Source organism: Lycorma delicatula, chromosome 8, assembly GCF_047948215.1.
Source record: "Lycorma delicatula isolate Av1 chromosome 8, ASM4794821v1, whole genome shotgun sequence".
Classification (NCBI taxonomy): Eukaryota; Metazoa; Arthropoda; class Insecta; order Hemiptera; family Fulgoridae; genus Lycorma; species Lycorma delicatula.
Genome location: NC_134462.1, coordinates 90002473 through 90016313, shown reverse-complemented (window position 1 = coordinate 90016313; position 13841 = coordinate 90002473). Strand labels below are relative to the sequence as shown.

General features: G+C 29.8%; 1 protein-coding gene across 1 annotated transcript in view; it reads right to left on the bottom strand.

Annotated features, from left to right (window-relative positions):
• The window catches only part of LOC142329553 (calpain-7-like), a 45383-nt gene that overhangs the window by 7476 nt on the left and 24066 nt on the right, over positions 1 to 13841 (bottom strand). The window contains exons 8-12 of the mRNA XM_075374222.1: positions 12070 to 12260; positions 9108 to 9329; positions 3924 to 4168; positions 3073 to 3278; positions 2535 to 2743 (exon numbers count right to left, since the gene is read on the bottom strand). Of these exons, the coding sequence (XP_075230337.1) occupies positions 2535 to 2743; positions 3073 to 3278; positions 3924 to 4168; positions 9108 to 9329; positions 12070 to 12260 (1073 nt within the window). The remainder of the gene's footprint in view (positions 1 to 2534; positions 2744 to 3072; positions 3279 to 3923; positions 4169 to 9107; positions 9330 to 12069; positions 12261 to 13841) is intronic.

Sequence of the window (13841 nt, the reverse complement as noted above, 5' to 3'; positions counted from 1 at the left end):
ATATACATAATTTGAAAATGTCATCATCATTAATAATTATAGAAAAAGAAAGAAATTAACCTAAGAACCATTTTCTTTCTTAAAAGTAATTTTAAAACATTATGTTTATAATTTTTCTGTGATACGATTTTTTGACAAACTTTGTAAATGTTTTATAAAGTAGATATTTAATCACAATAGGTATTTGTCGTGTGTTCATGGCTTGATCTGGATACTGAGAGATCAAAAATTGAAAATGTTTATATAATTACAATTTATAGGTTTAAGAACATAAGTAAAAAAATAAGACAAATCAATAATAATGACAACAGTAATAACAATAAATGACAATAATAAACAAATATGGTGGCGGTTGTGGCAATCATGACCACCACCACAACAATAATAATAAACAATGATTACACACAAAATAGAACTTAAAGTAAGGTCAGGATTTATTTACAGGTAGTTAAACTGTAAAAACCAGAATTCAGTTCAATTGACAAAAGACATTATAATGACCGCTATTAAAATAACACTGATAGGCAAAAAAAAAATTTTTTTTTCATGTTTCTGTATGTGTGTTACCATTTCTTGAATTGCTTTTTTTCATTCATTACAGATCTGTAAATACACTTTCTCTATCACACTTACTTTTAAATAAAACTAAAAATAATTTTAAAAAATTAAGTTCAAATCTGTAAAAATTATAATTTTGCATGGCCATATCTGTGTTAGAATGATTTTGCTGATGCTTTTCTTTTATAAATAGCCTCAGGCACATTCCGAATTAATGTCCAACAGTAATCGGCTAGCATGTTAGTATTCCATTTCCCTTTATAGTGGTTTTCCATCACTGACATGTTTTGGTGGAAACGTTTACAATATTCGTTAATTACATTTCCAAGGTTGTCTGGGAAAAAATCCAGATGCGAGTGGAGGAAATGTATTTTCAAAGAGATATTACATCCCACAGCGCTGTATGAATTAAGAAGCTGATTAACAATATTGTGGTATTTGTCGGATCTTTGTTTGCCGAGAAAACTTCTGCAAATGTCTTTAAATGAAGCCCAAGCTGCACTTTCTACATTATTTAACATCGAGTTAAATACATCATCTCTGACCAACTCTCTTATTTAAGGACCAACAAATATTCCTTCATTAATTTTTCCTTCACTTACATTCGGAAATTTCTGCCTGATGTACACAAATCTGGGGCTATCCTTCTTCATTGATTTTACAAAATTTTTCATTAGTCCTAGCTTGATATGGAGAGGGGTTAAAAATTATTTTTTTGGGTTCAACTAAGGGTTAACTAATTTTTTTTTAAGGGTTCATGAATAATTTTTCCCATTTGGAGTTAAGTTGTTTCATTTCTTTTACTCTTTTATAACATAATGTTTATCCCTAGCTCGGCTGTCCCATTCGCAAAGAAAACACATGTACTTAGTATAGCCTAACTGCATGCCTAACAAAATAGCTATAACTTTCAATCATCACATATGCACCAATTATGTTTTTTATAATTTATTTTTTCACGAACGTCTTTCAACACGTTGAATATTTGTTTCAAATTAATACCATAAGTGGTTGGTATTGAAGGATATTTGTTACCATTGTGCAGTAGAACCACTTTTAAACTATATTTGGAGTAATCTGTGAAAAGGTGCCAGTCCTCAGGTTTATGAACTTGTCCTAAGTGCAACATAAGCTCATCAATATTTGTGCAATAAAACAAATTATTTTCATCAATAAAGTACTGAGAAAGTTCTTTTGGTCAGCTTTGAATATCTGAAATTATTGTATTTTTTGCTCTATTTATAAATATATATATAAACATACGATGCTCTAATGTACAGCTCTTTAGCCAACGTCTTGCAAACATCTACTGCTGAAATGTATCAGTATAAGAACCGATTAATAATAAATACAACATTTATCACCTTTAATGGAAAACGAATGATTTATGGGAGGAGGGAGATATAATCTCAGTAGCAATAACATTTTAGTGAAAAATGACAGAAAGCTAGTTAAATCACTAGAAAAAGCATTTAATATAATTTATGAAAAGTTATTTGATCCTAAAAATTTTCAATTGCTTAATGTTACTTATAAAATTTAGTTATCACAGCACTACTCTGAATACTGACACATATTGAAGAATGTTAAACAATCTTAGAAGAGCAACAACATTGATGCTATTCTGTAGAATTTTGTTTTTTCACGACAATACCCGACCACATACCAAATCTTGATTTTGAGGTGGTTAGTTTTCAGTGATGATTTTCAACTTAAACAGTGGCTTGCACCACAAAGATCGACAATCAAGACGAACTGAAAAATTAAGAAGCTAGTGAAACACTATGAAAAATGTATTGAATTTGTAGGTTGCTTTGTAGAAAAGTAGTAAATAAATGTAGCATTTATGCTTAAGCAATAAAGTTTGTTCATATTTTTCAGTTTTGTTTTTATTTCTAAATTGACCTTCCATTAAAAACACGCCTCGTAATTAGAAAATTCACAAATCCATAGATTTTATCAAACCTTTAACTTACCTTTTTGGTGTACTTATACGGATTTGTAATTTTAGTCAGAGTAAACGGACATGTTGCATATGCACGTAAAGTATAGTGTATTGTATGCATCTTCTCATACTGTGATACGACCAATGTAAATTTACGAGGACTGTTTTCATTTAATATAATTTTACACAAATAGTGAGGACTATTGATACGAATTCCATCAATATAAGGAGGTGGGTCATCTGAAAAAAAAAACAACACATTCTTACAAAAAAACATTCCCCCAAAAATTCATTTGTGAAAAAGAAATTTTACATAAATCCTCAAAGATAAATATATAGCAGAATTCCAATTAACTAAATCCATATTATAGAAGGCAAGTGTGCAAGAATAATAGATCATAGTACATTTCTTAAATGCATTAATACTTCCTCCCAGGTATCGAAATGTAACTGAAAAAGAAAATGGAAATGGACAGCACTCCTAACTTAATGTAAAACCTTTCTATTAATTTAAGAACCAGAATGTCCAAAGTAACTTAAAATACTTAAGATAAAATAAGTATACTAACTTGGATAATAAACACGCTTTCCTTCATTTTTATAAACAAGAACAGTAATATATTCTGTATTTTCACGAAAATCATCAATTAATGTAATATGACGAGTTAAAAGAATCCACACAGCACCAACATTTGACTTAACTTCCAACTGAAACTGAGGATTATCTCCAATGTTGTATACATCCTTAATTGGGCCAGTTCCAGCTTCCCACGACCTAGAAATTACAAATTTATATTAAAATCACAATTTAAAAAATTACAAATAATAAAAATATTTGTTGAATTCTATATAATATTTCATTTCATATTATATTCTACATATTAAAAAAAAAGGAATCATAATCTTTATTTTACTGTTTTTGAATATGAAAACATTCAACCAAGAATGAAAATTTAATATATTATTAATGCCTTAGTTGGTCATGTTATTGTCTGGAAGATATAAATTCAATGAAAACAAAAACATTTGTTTAGTTTAATGCTGAAGAAATAGCAGAACAAAAATAACAATTAAAGTAGAATAAAAAAACAAGTTAATTCTTATTTCAATTAAATTTTTTGAATTATAATAGTGAGATAAGGGTCATGAACAAGACAATAAACTATCCTTATCTAGATTGATATGCCTAAACAACAAACCTCATGACTGAAGTTCCTGCTAGGTAAAGACCTTCTAACACCCTTCATTCAGACCACCTACTATAAAATTGTGGTAAGTAAAATAGGCCTAGTGCTCTAATCTCTAATGAATATCATTCACTTTTTAATTTTTTTTACAATTAATAGTCTGCAAAGTTGTTGTAATAAAATCAAATTATTATAACAACAAAAGTCTTACTCAAATTTAATGAATAACTTACTGATGTATACAAAACGTATGACTAAATAATTTAGGATTCCAATTTAAGTAGAAGACATCAAAAAAACGTAAAATACTTTCATAATCGATCCAAAATACACCGTTATCGAACATTGCTGCACTATTTGGATCGTAATCAAGAGCTCTCCGCAACTCAGGAATCCAATGAGCATTATCTAACTCTGAATAATTTCCTCGCCACCTTACATGTGACCAAGGATTTTTCAACTGTAATAATCTCACGCCCTGTAACAAAAAAAAGAATTAAGCCTATTGATAATAATAAAAAACTCCTTACAAATTGATAGTTCTATAACTTTTGCAATAATAGCATACTGAAAATATCTCATGGTATAGCATCGCTGAAATTTAAGGGGTGCAAAGTACCAATCGCTGAAAATATATTTAACAAACTGGTTTCTGCAGATCATCCAATGTGCAGGTAAATGAAATAGTATCACCATCAATCATCCAGAAGACCCAGTTAGAATTGACTTTTTTAATATTCTGAAAATTCAGCTTAAAAAAAAACTATTATTGTGAATCAGCCTACATATACGAAAATTAATAATTAAATAAGTGATCATCACTTACATAAGTGATAATGAATAAGTAATTAAATAAGTTATTCACTTATTTAATCAGTTAAATAACTAATGAATAAAAATAAGTAAATATTACGAATGGTGGATCACAAAATAAGTTGTACCCTTGCCGTGTTCTTGAACTGAAGAACAAATCTCTTGTGGTGGCAGCATTCGTTGCGTTATTGTCTTCACGTTCCCCCGGCAGCAATTCTGTATGACATTCAGTACACGTGTAGTGTTGTCATTGTGATGAGTCCTCTAGAGGTTTCATCCAACATAGAAATGTGTTCAGTAGTCCAATTTTTGAGGGCAAAAAATTACAGTTATTGTGAAATTTATTGCCAAGTTGTTGAGGTATACGATGAGAATGCAATGTCATGCCCCATGATCACAAAATGATGCCAAATGTTCAGAAACACAAGAACAAGTGTGAGTGACAAACTGCATGCCGGGTGTCCTTCAACTGCAAACAGAACGGGTAATGCAGAACGAAATGATCTTGAGTAACTGGCGCATTAAAATTAGAGATTGCAAGTGAATTTAAAATCAGTTATGGTAGTGTGTTTGTGCACGATGGGTGCCACATCTGTTGACCGACAACCACAAACATCAATGTTTTGCATTTGCTCTTTCTTTTCTTTAACATTATTCTAGGACCGGTCCACAGTTACTGAAACTAATCATCAAAGGGGATGAGAGCTGGGTGCTTCATTACACTCCTGAGATTAAATGAGCATCAAATGAATGGAGACATAAAAATTCGCCAAAGTCAAAAAAGTGAAAACATTCCCACATGTTCAAAAGGTTATGCTGAGTCTTTTTTGATTCTGAGGAACTTGCTGTTCCAAGGAACAACAACGACAAATCTTACTGTGAGTCTTTAATAAAAATGCATAAAGCCATTAAAGATTGAAGACCTGGAAGATTGAGTAATGGGGTTGTTTTTCTTTACAACACTACTCATTCAGCTCACGCGACAAAGGAGTTACTGCAAAATTTCAAGTGGGAAGAGTAGGCTCACCCGCCTTACAGACCTAGCACCCTGCGACTACCATGTGTTTGAAGGAAGCAGTCCTTAAATGGTTGAAGGATACTGGATGAAATTTTTAGGAGTGGATTTCAAAAACTTGTCACAAGGAATGAAAAGTGTTTAGAAAAACTTTGTGATTAGGTTGAAAAATAGATAAAAATATGTGGTTTTTTGTTCAATAAAATATTGTCTTATAAATATGTGTTTGTTTCATAGAAGCGGTGTAACTTACTTTCTGATCATCCCTCGAACATAAATTAAGATTTTATTGCAATTAATCTAAGCATGGCTTGGGAAGCCATGCAACGCTTCAAACGGTTTTCCCACTCTTCATGGCAGTGTTGGAACGCAAACTGATATATTCTGCAGATGGTTGGTTACATTGTTTTGTTTTCTACTGTTCCAAAATGGTGTCCTTGAGGTGTTTTTTAAAATTGGGAACAGGAAAAAGTCACAGGGACTCAAGTCAGGTGAATAAGGTCTTTCAGGAATTACAGGAATGTTTTTATTTGACTAAAACTCATTAATTGAGTGAGAGTGCAGTGTGACAAGGAGCATTGTCATAATGCAACATCCAGTTGTCTTTGATGGCTGGTTCATGGAGCAACTCTTTTCCGCAGTCTTTCAAGAATTTCTCGGTAAACATGCTGATTTATAGTCCTGTAGGCAAAAACTCCTTATGGACAATGCCATTACTATTGAAGAAACAAATTAGCATGGTTTTGATTTATGATTTGCTCATTTTTGTTTTTTTGGACGTGATGAGTTTGAAAAGTGCCACTCCTTGCTCTGGCTTTTTGTTTCTGGGTCATACTCAAATATCCAAGATTTATCACCAGTAATAACATTTTTTAGAAAATCAGGATCAGTTTCAATCTGCCCTAGAAGATTGCAGCACACTTTCATCCTGTTGTTTTTTGTTCAACATAAAGGTTTTTTGGGGCCAATTTTGCATAAACATTTTTCATTTGTCCAATTTGATGGATTGTGGTATGGCTCAAATTCAATTGTTCTACAATCATTCTGATAGTTAATCACCGATCGAACAGTATAAGTCTCTGATTCGCTCAACATTGTCCCTTTTTAACGTTAACAGTCTTCCAGAGCGTGGATCGACTGCAACTGATTCCCAGCCATCTGAAAATGCTTTAAACCACCTAAACTTGGGCTCGTGACACATCATCATTTCCATATGCCCTTTTCAATTTTAAAAAAGTTTCAGTAGCATTCTTACCAAGTTTAATGCAAAACTTGATTGCACAATGTTGCTCATAATTAGTATCAATCATTTTTTTAATGCAGAACAAAAACTCGTTTCACAAAAAGTTTACATCTCACATGGCAACAAGAGACTAAAAATATTAATACCTAATATAAATCAGTTGTTCATTTAACCATATGTTTACTAGTAACTTTACAATGTTGCCACTTTAGTTGCCAAAAAAACTAGTTTCATTATTTTATTTACAGACCTCTTATGTTTGCAGTATCATATTAATTGAATAAACTTAACCTATATTTTATGATGCTTGAAAGGGAAACAGATTTTAATGTTTACCTGTTTAATTAATATAATAAACATTAAAAAAGTTGATGACTTGCATCAATATCACAATAAAACTGAGAACTTTGAATATATTGTATGACAAATTACATAAATATCATCATAATATGCATCTGAATTGTGCCAAAGTTTATCATGTGTCGAGGAAACTGCAATAATATCTGTTTATTTACATGAGGAAAACTGTACAAAAACTGTTTTCTAATAGATAATGAATTTCTTGGATATGGAAAACCTGAGTAGCTTTTAAATACTCATGTCAAGTTCCTCTGCATTAATACTTTCCTAGTTGAATGAAACATATGCCAAACTTTCTGCCAACATGGGTTGTTCTTTTACTTATAGAATTCTTAATTGTGTCCATGAAAAGCTTAATAGGACCCCTGCTTTGTAGAAGAAAAAACCTCAATTTTCACCTGATGAGACTGTATTTATGACTGGAATATTTCCATTTTCTTTGGCTTTGATTATCACCTTGACTTTTCAGTAGCAGCAAGTAGATTTCAATCCGACAGTTTTCAAGTAACAAGCAAAAAGTGTAATTAACAAACACATAACTGAAGATATTGTGCCACTTACCGTGCATGCATGCATTCAAACAAACTGGTTGCAGGAAAATTTAGAAGATTCCTGCACAGAAAAAAGTGCATATTTGAGAGGAATTTAATAGTTTTGAAATTCAAGGCTGAGGTCAAGCTACATAGACACATAATTAATGCTAATGAACACACTATTCATGTGCTCATATCATCTAATTTATTACTTCCTTGTATGAAGTAAAGAAAATATTGTGATTGCAAAAATGTTCGCTCTTCAGATTTCAACAGAAACATCCCTTTTGACTAATTTTGGCATGACATCTATACATACATTCATACGTATGTATGCGAGATACATACAATCTCGCATAACTCAAAAACAATTAGTCGTAGAATGTTGAGAGTTTGGATTTAGGACAGTTGTAACATCTGGTTGTGCATCTCCCCTTTTGATTGCAATTGACTGGAATAAAATGTCCAAAAAGCCCAAAATCCAAAAAAAATAGGATTTTGGACTTATTCCTGAAGTAATGAGCCCTCATTGAGAGCTTTTCAACTATATATCATAAGTGGTACTTATTTTCATTGGTTCCAGAGTTATAGCCAAATAAAATTTTAATTACAGAAATATTTGGAAGTTACAAGGGGAAGGCACATCGGTTCGAATCAAGACTTAATTTAAATATATTGATTTATTAATAATTATTAATCTACGATTGTAAAAAAAATTACAATAAATAATAAATAATTCAGTAACAATAACAAAAGAAAATGAAAAAAATATCAGAAGTTATAAAATTTTATGTACTCTTCATTTAAAAAAAAAAAAAAAAAAAAAATTAGTATATGTAATTTAATAGGTGTACAAGGAAGTCATGTGGTGTCCACATCAGATTTTTTTTATATAGTGTTTAAGTATAATTTACACAAATGAAATACAGACAAAACAGAATTTTTAACTGTTATTAACTTAACATAAAAATAATATTACAAAAAGTTTTCAAATTTTTTAAAAACTTGTTTTATACTTTTTTAGTCATACTTTAATCAAATTATTATCATAAATTGCATGAGTTTAATTAGTAGCTTAACTAGGATTTCAAAATTACCAAGTTTTTGTCATTTTTTTATGTCAAACAGCTATCAGATTTGTCATCTGCAACCCAAAAAACTGCGCACAGACATTTTGCAGATTTTGCAATTTTTTACACCTGCACCATTAATTTCCATCCTTAATTTACCCTCCCCATATAGGGGGATGTTTGCAAAAGTAATGGTGGAATATTGTATAGTCTCCCGACCTTAGAAACTGTGCAAAATTTCATCAATCATCAATATCAGGAAGTATATTAAATTAAGGTTACAAGATTTGAAAACAAACATGAAAAAACATTGTGAGTTAAAGAAAAGCAAGTAAAAACCTTCAAATGCAAAGTAAAAATATAATATTCAATAAAATATTTACTTGAATAAGTCTGACATCCAATACCGCATAAGCATGAGCTGATACAAGACCAGTACGTTGTTCTTCTAAATCTGACATCTCTCCAGTTGCAACAGTAATAAGTACATCACCTTTATGTAATCTAGTTAACAATTTTGTAAATAATCCATCTTTATCTACATCTGACTGGTGTACAGATACACGTTCAGGAATCCACCCCGTGAGTGCATGTAAATCAATATTCTATATTAATAAAAGAAAGATAGTTATATAAATAAACTTTTATACATACTTTGATCAATAATTAAAATATGTACAAGTTAAACTTTTTAGCATACACACATGAATTAGAAATGTTTCTAATTCATAATTAGAAATTAAATCTAATTAATCCTAATTAGAAATTAATTACTGTTTAGAAATAAACAGTAAAGTTTAGACTTACTGAATCCATAGGTCCTCTATAGGTCTTCTATATCCACATAGGTCGCTGGTTCAACAGTGATATGAAAAAGATGAAGGAGCTGTGTAACATATCTACTCTATGACCATAGAGAATGAAGGAGTCATGTGCCCATAACTGCTTCTTCAAGTAGGGAGTGCGCTTACAGTTGTTACATAATTCTTTCATCCACTCAAGAGCTTACTGTTTTGCTGAAGTAGCTTGATTTCATTACCTGTCATTTTTTTAAGTTTTATTTGAGTTTCAGCATTAATAATTATCTTTTGTAATGCAATTATGAGTTTTAGAGGAAAAGTGTTACTTAATTTAGCTTTGCAAGGGCTAAATAATGATATAACTTTAGATATGTTGACAAATATATCAACAAAAGAAACTGACCTACAAGAAACACAAACTTCACCTAAAACTTCAGTTATTGAAGAAAAAATAATAATGCTAATAAGTAATCGTTTTAAAATATATATAATTCATTTTAAGGCAGATAAACTAGATCAAATAATACCTTGGAAATATATTAACCTAAAATTTAGGTTATTTGGAAATAAATTTTATACATTTAATGATATGAAAATTAAATAGTATTTTTAAAATTATACTTTTTATGTATTAAGAATATTTGTCTGTTTCATAAAGTACATTATTAAGAAAAAAATGGGTTACAAAATAAAAGAACTAACATAAGATATATTACAAAAACTAAAAATTAACTTTATATAAACTAATAGTTTCTTTAAAAGAGTTGTATTTCATTTTCATATTTCTAGAATAAATTGAAAAAGTTACACTGAGGTTATTAAAGTGCTGCAATTTTTTATTGTTCACAACAAATGTTCTAACATTTTTATTGTTCGCCCAACAAATAAAGGACCATGCTATAATGGACCATGCTAAATTTTAAGAAAAAGTTTATACTAGACCGAGAGTAATCTTATAAATTTAGGCCTACATTTTATGTTTTATAATCAAAGATTACTTTCTATAAAATGGTTCTAATTTACTTAATTTTTTTCAGAGACGACTCAAGTGTAGTATAAGCCAGATTATGGTAAACTCAGTAACAATGACTTAGGCCTATGCCACAATGATGCATCTAATGAGACATTATTAAATGAATCTGCTCTTGAAAGAGAAGAACTTCCTTTAAGTCCAAATAAAAAATGAAAACCTCCTGAAAAAGAAATCCTAGTGAATGGAAGAAGAAGAAGAAGAAGAAAGCAGCAATTAGAAGAGAAGCGGGGGAAAACTATGTTTCTTATAAAGGAAAAGTTACACTTGTTGAATATTAGTTTAATATTTCTTATTAATTTTATTTATTTATTATTTGATAGATTTATGCAGACTAGGTGCCCAAGACAATTTTATACACATCGATCATCATCAATGGCATCGAGATTATACCGGCCATTGAATATACCTTCACGTTGGATTCAAGAACAACACATAAAAAAAACATATCCTGTCTATCCGACTTTAGGTACAAACTGATTAAAAGATCAGATTATAGATTGATCAAGTTGTATAATCACTTAAAAATATGCAGGATAAATGGTTGGTTTGTAAACTAACTTCAATTTATATGAGCATTATGACTATTATTCATTAAATTTACAGTTATGCTGCACAATATTAATGCTGAGTGTGATTAAAATTTAATTTAAACATTGATTCAAACCTTACTTGTATTATAGTATTATAGCAATATGTACACTAAAACTTTATATAATATTTTTATTATAACATCAAGGAAGGAAAAAATCTTTATTTGATTTTTTGACAAGCAGTATGTTCAGCCTCATGTTTCATTTCCTCTTTATTTCTTATAAATAAATAAATAAACTGTCTTGTCTTCTTCTTTATAAAGCTATATATTCGGTTGGCTTAATTTACAGCTGAGATTTATTATAATTTATTATTTTTCATTATACTGTTCACTCTTGTTCAAACATGCATACAGTAATGTTCAACAATGTAAATTCATTATTCATTAATAAAGAGTACAACAATGTAAATAAACACTGAACATAATAATAATTGAAACATGTGAACATTAATAAGTTTGAATTAATAGAAAACTGAATCAGTGCCTTACAGTAAAGAATAGTGAAAAACCAAGGTGGGCACTATTCTATAAACATTAATGTTCATATATATAACTGTGTTGGAAAACAAAGTCCGCATGAATCTATAATGTAATAAATACATAAATGTCTTGGGAAACCTAGTCCACATGAATATATAATAAATAAATAATAATCTTATAATGTATGTGTTGTATATATGTGCATGTGTACATCTAGCAATAAAGGAACCACGGGGAATGCTATTCAAAATTTACTAGTCAATCCTATTTCTTATGCCATTAAAATTTTGACACAAAAGTAAATTAAAATAAGAACATAAAATTAAAAAATATAGAATCATACCTGAAAAAAAATGAAATCCTGAAAAATAAGGATGCAGCAGAAAATTCAAGTATAATATAACTTATCCCTTTAAAAATTTATATATGTAAGAACTTACACTATTTGATCCAGGAAAATCATAACCACCCATAACTTTCATATATGCTTTTTCCAAAAGAGATATCCACAATTCATTACGATTTGTAGAATAAGAACACAATAATTCCCCTCTTCTGCCCAATGGTAAATAATCATCAATAATAATTTTACGTGGTACACCATTCAAATGAAGTTTTACCATATATTTACCTGAAAAATGGAATATAATAAATTTAAAATGTATTACATTATTGTAAATAGCTTTCCTCTCAAAAATACAAAAAAATAATCTCATATAAAATATATTATTAGGTAAAATAATTGAAACATTGGGGACTAAATGAAGCTAATCAGAATCATACCTTGAGACTAGGCATTTAATATTTTTCTATTCAGCCACTGATGCAAGTGTTTACAATATAATGATTCGGGTTTATTATAGTGTACGTAAATCCTTATTTCCTTTGAAGTTTATACATGTTGTATTCCATGAAAAAACGGAGAAATTTTCGGGACATGTCCTACTGGTAAAAATAATGGAAAACGTTGATATAAATATAGTCTGGAAATGCTTTTTTTCAGGGTTATGGCTAGCGGAAGATATCGCCAGATTTCAGCTTTTTTAATAAAAAGAAGCCCTACTGTAATTTTTGGTATCCAAATTAAGGAGTAAAGTTGGTGGTTTCTTATGTAATTTGAGCTGAGAAATAGGATAAAACAGAACCCAGAACTGTAATTCTAGTAGTTTTTAATATATCAGATATAAAACACAAAATTTGGTATCAAAAACAAGTGTTTTTTTTCGGTTTGTAGTACTTTATTAAATGATTAAAAAATGCGGAAATTTAGTAACAAAACTTGTGGAGAATTTAATTTTGAGAAAATTAATGTAAATGCAGCTGTAAAAAGTAAAAATCTGTTTTTCTATTGAAGCAAAACAGTTGAAAAATAGACAGAAAATCATATTATTATTTCTATTCCTAATAAATATTATTATTAATATAGTAAAACAAAAAAATCCCTTTAGGCACGCTGGAAGGTAGAGGTAGATTTCACTGGTGCTAAGTAGAGGATAAAAAAGCTTTCCACCTTAAAGATAAGAAAAACTTCAAATTTACTCAATATGACAATGGTTGCATGTGAAAAAAGTTTCACATGTTTATCATATGACAAGCCCCATCTTACAATTCCAGCAATATTTTGGTTATTTCTTGCCAAAAGGGTTAGTCATATCAAAAATTGTTTCAGACAAAAGTTTTAGATAATTTTAAGAGGACTAATGATCACTTAAATTGATTTGATACTGTGCCAATTACAGGAGGTATAATTTTTTTTTTGTCTTTGAAACTCCACTTTTTCCGCCCCCTGGGCCAATGGTTGGTGATATAAAAAAACTTCATGTAGATCATTTTTAGGCTGTTATCCAATGAATAGTAGAAACTTAAATGAATTCAATATTTTACATAATAAGAAAGTTATAGCAATATTTTGTTTTTTTGAAAAAGCCCCCACCATGGTTTGATTTTGCCCATTAACGAACTCAACTAAGATTTTGGGTCGTTATATTTTATGTATCAAGTTGAAAGTGATTGGCGCAAAATTACAGCAGTTATTGAGTCCACAAGAAAGTGAAATATATATATATATATATATATATACATATAAACTTTTGAAATGACAGTGGTTTCGGGGTCTGGGGTATGTGAAATGCGAAGATATGTTGAAATTTCCCGGAAGCCGAATCATGGTACCCATTACAATAGATAGATTTCTTATGAAATCTACCTAAAA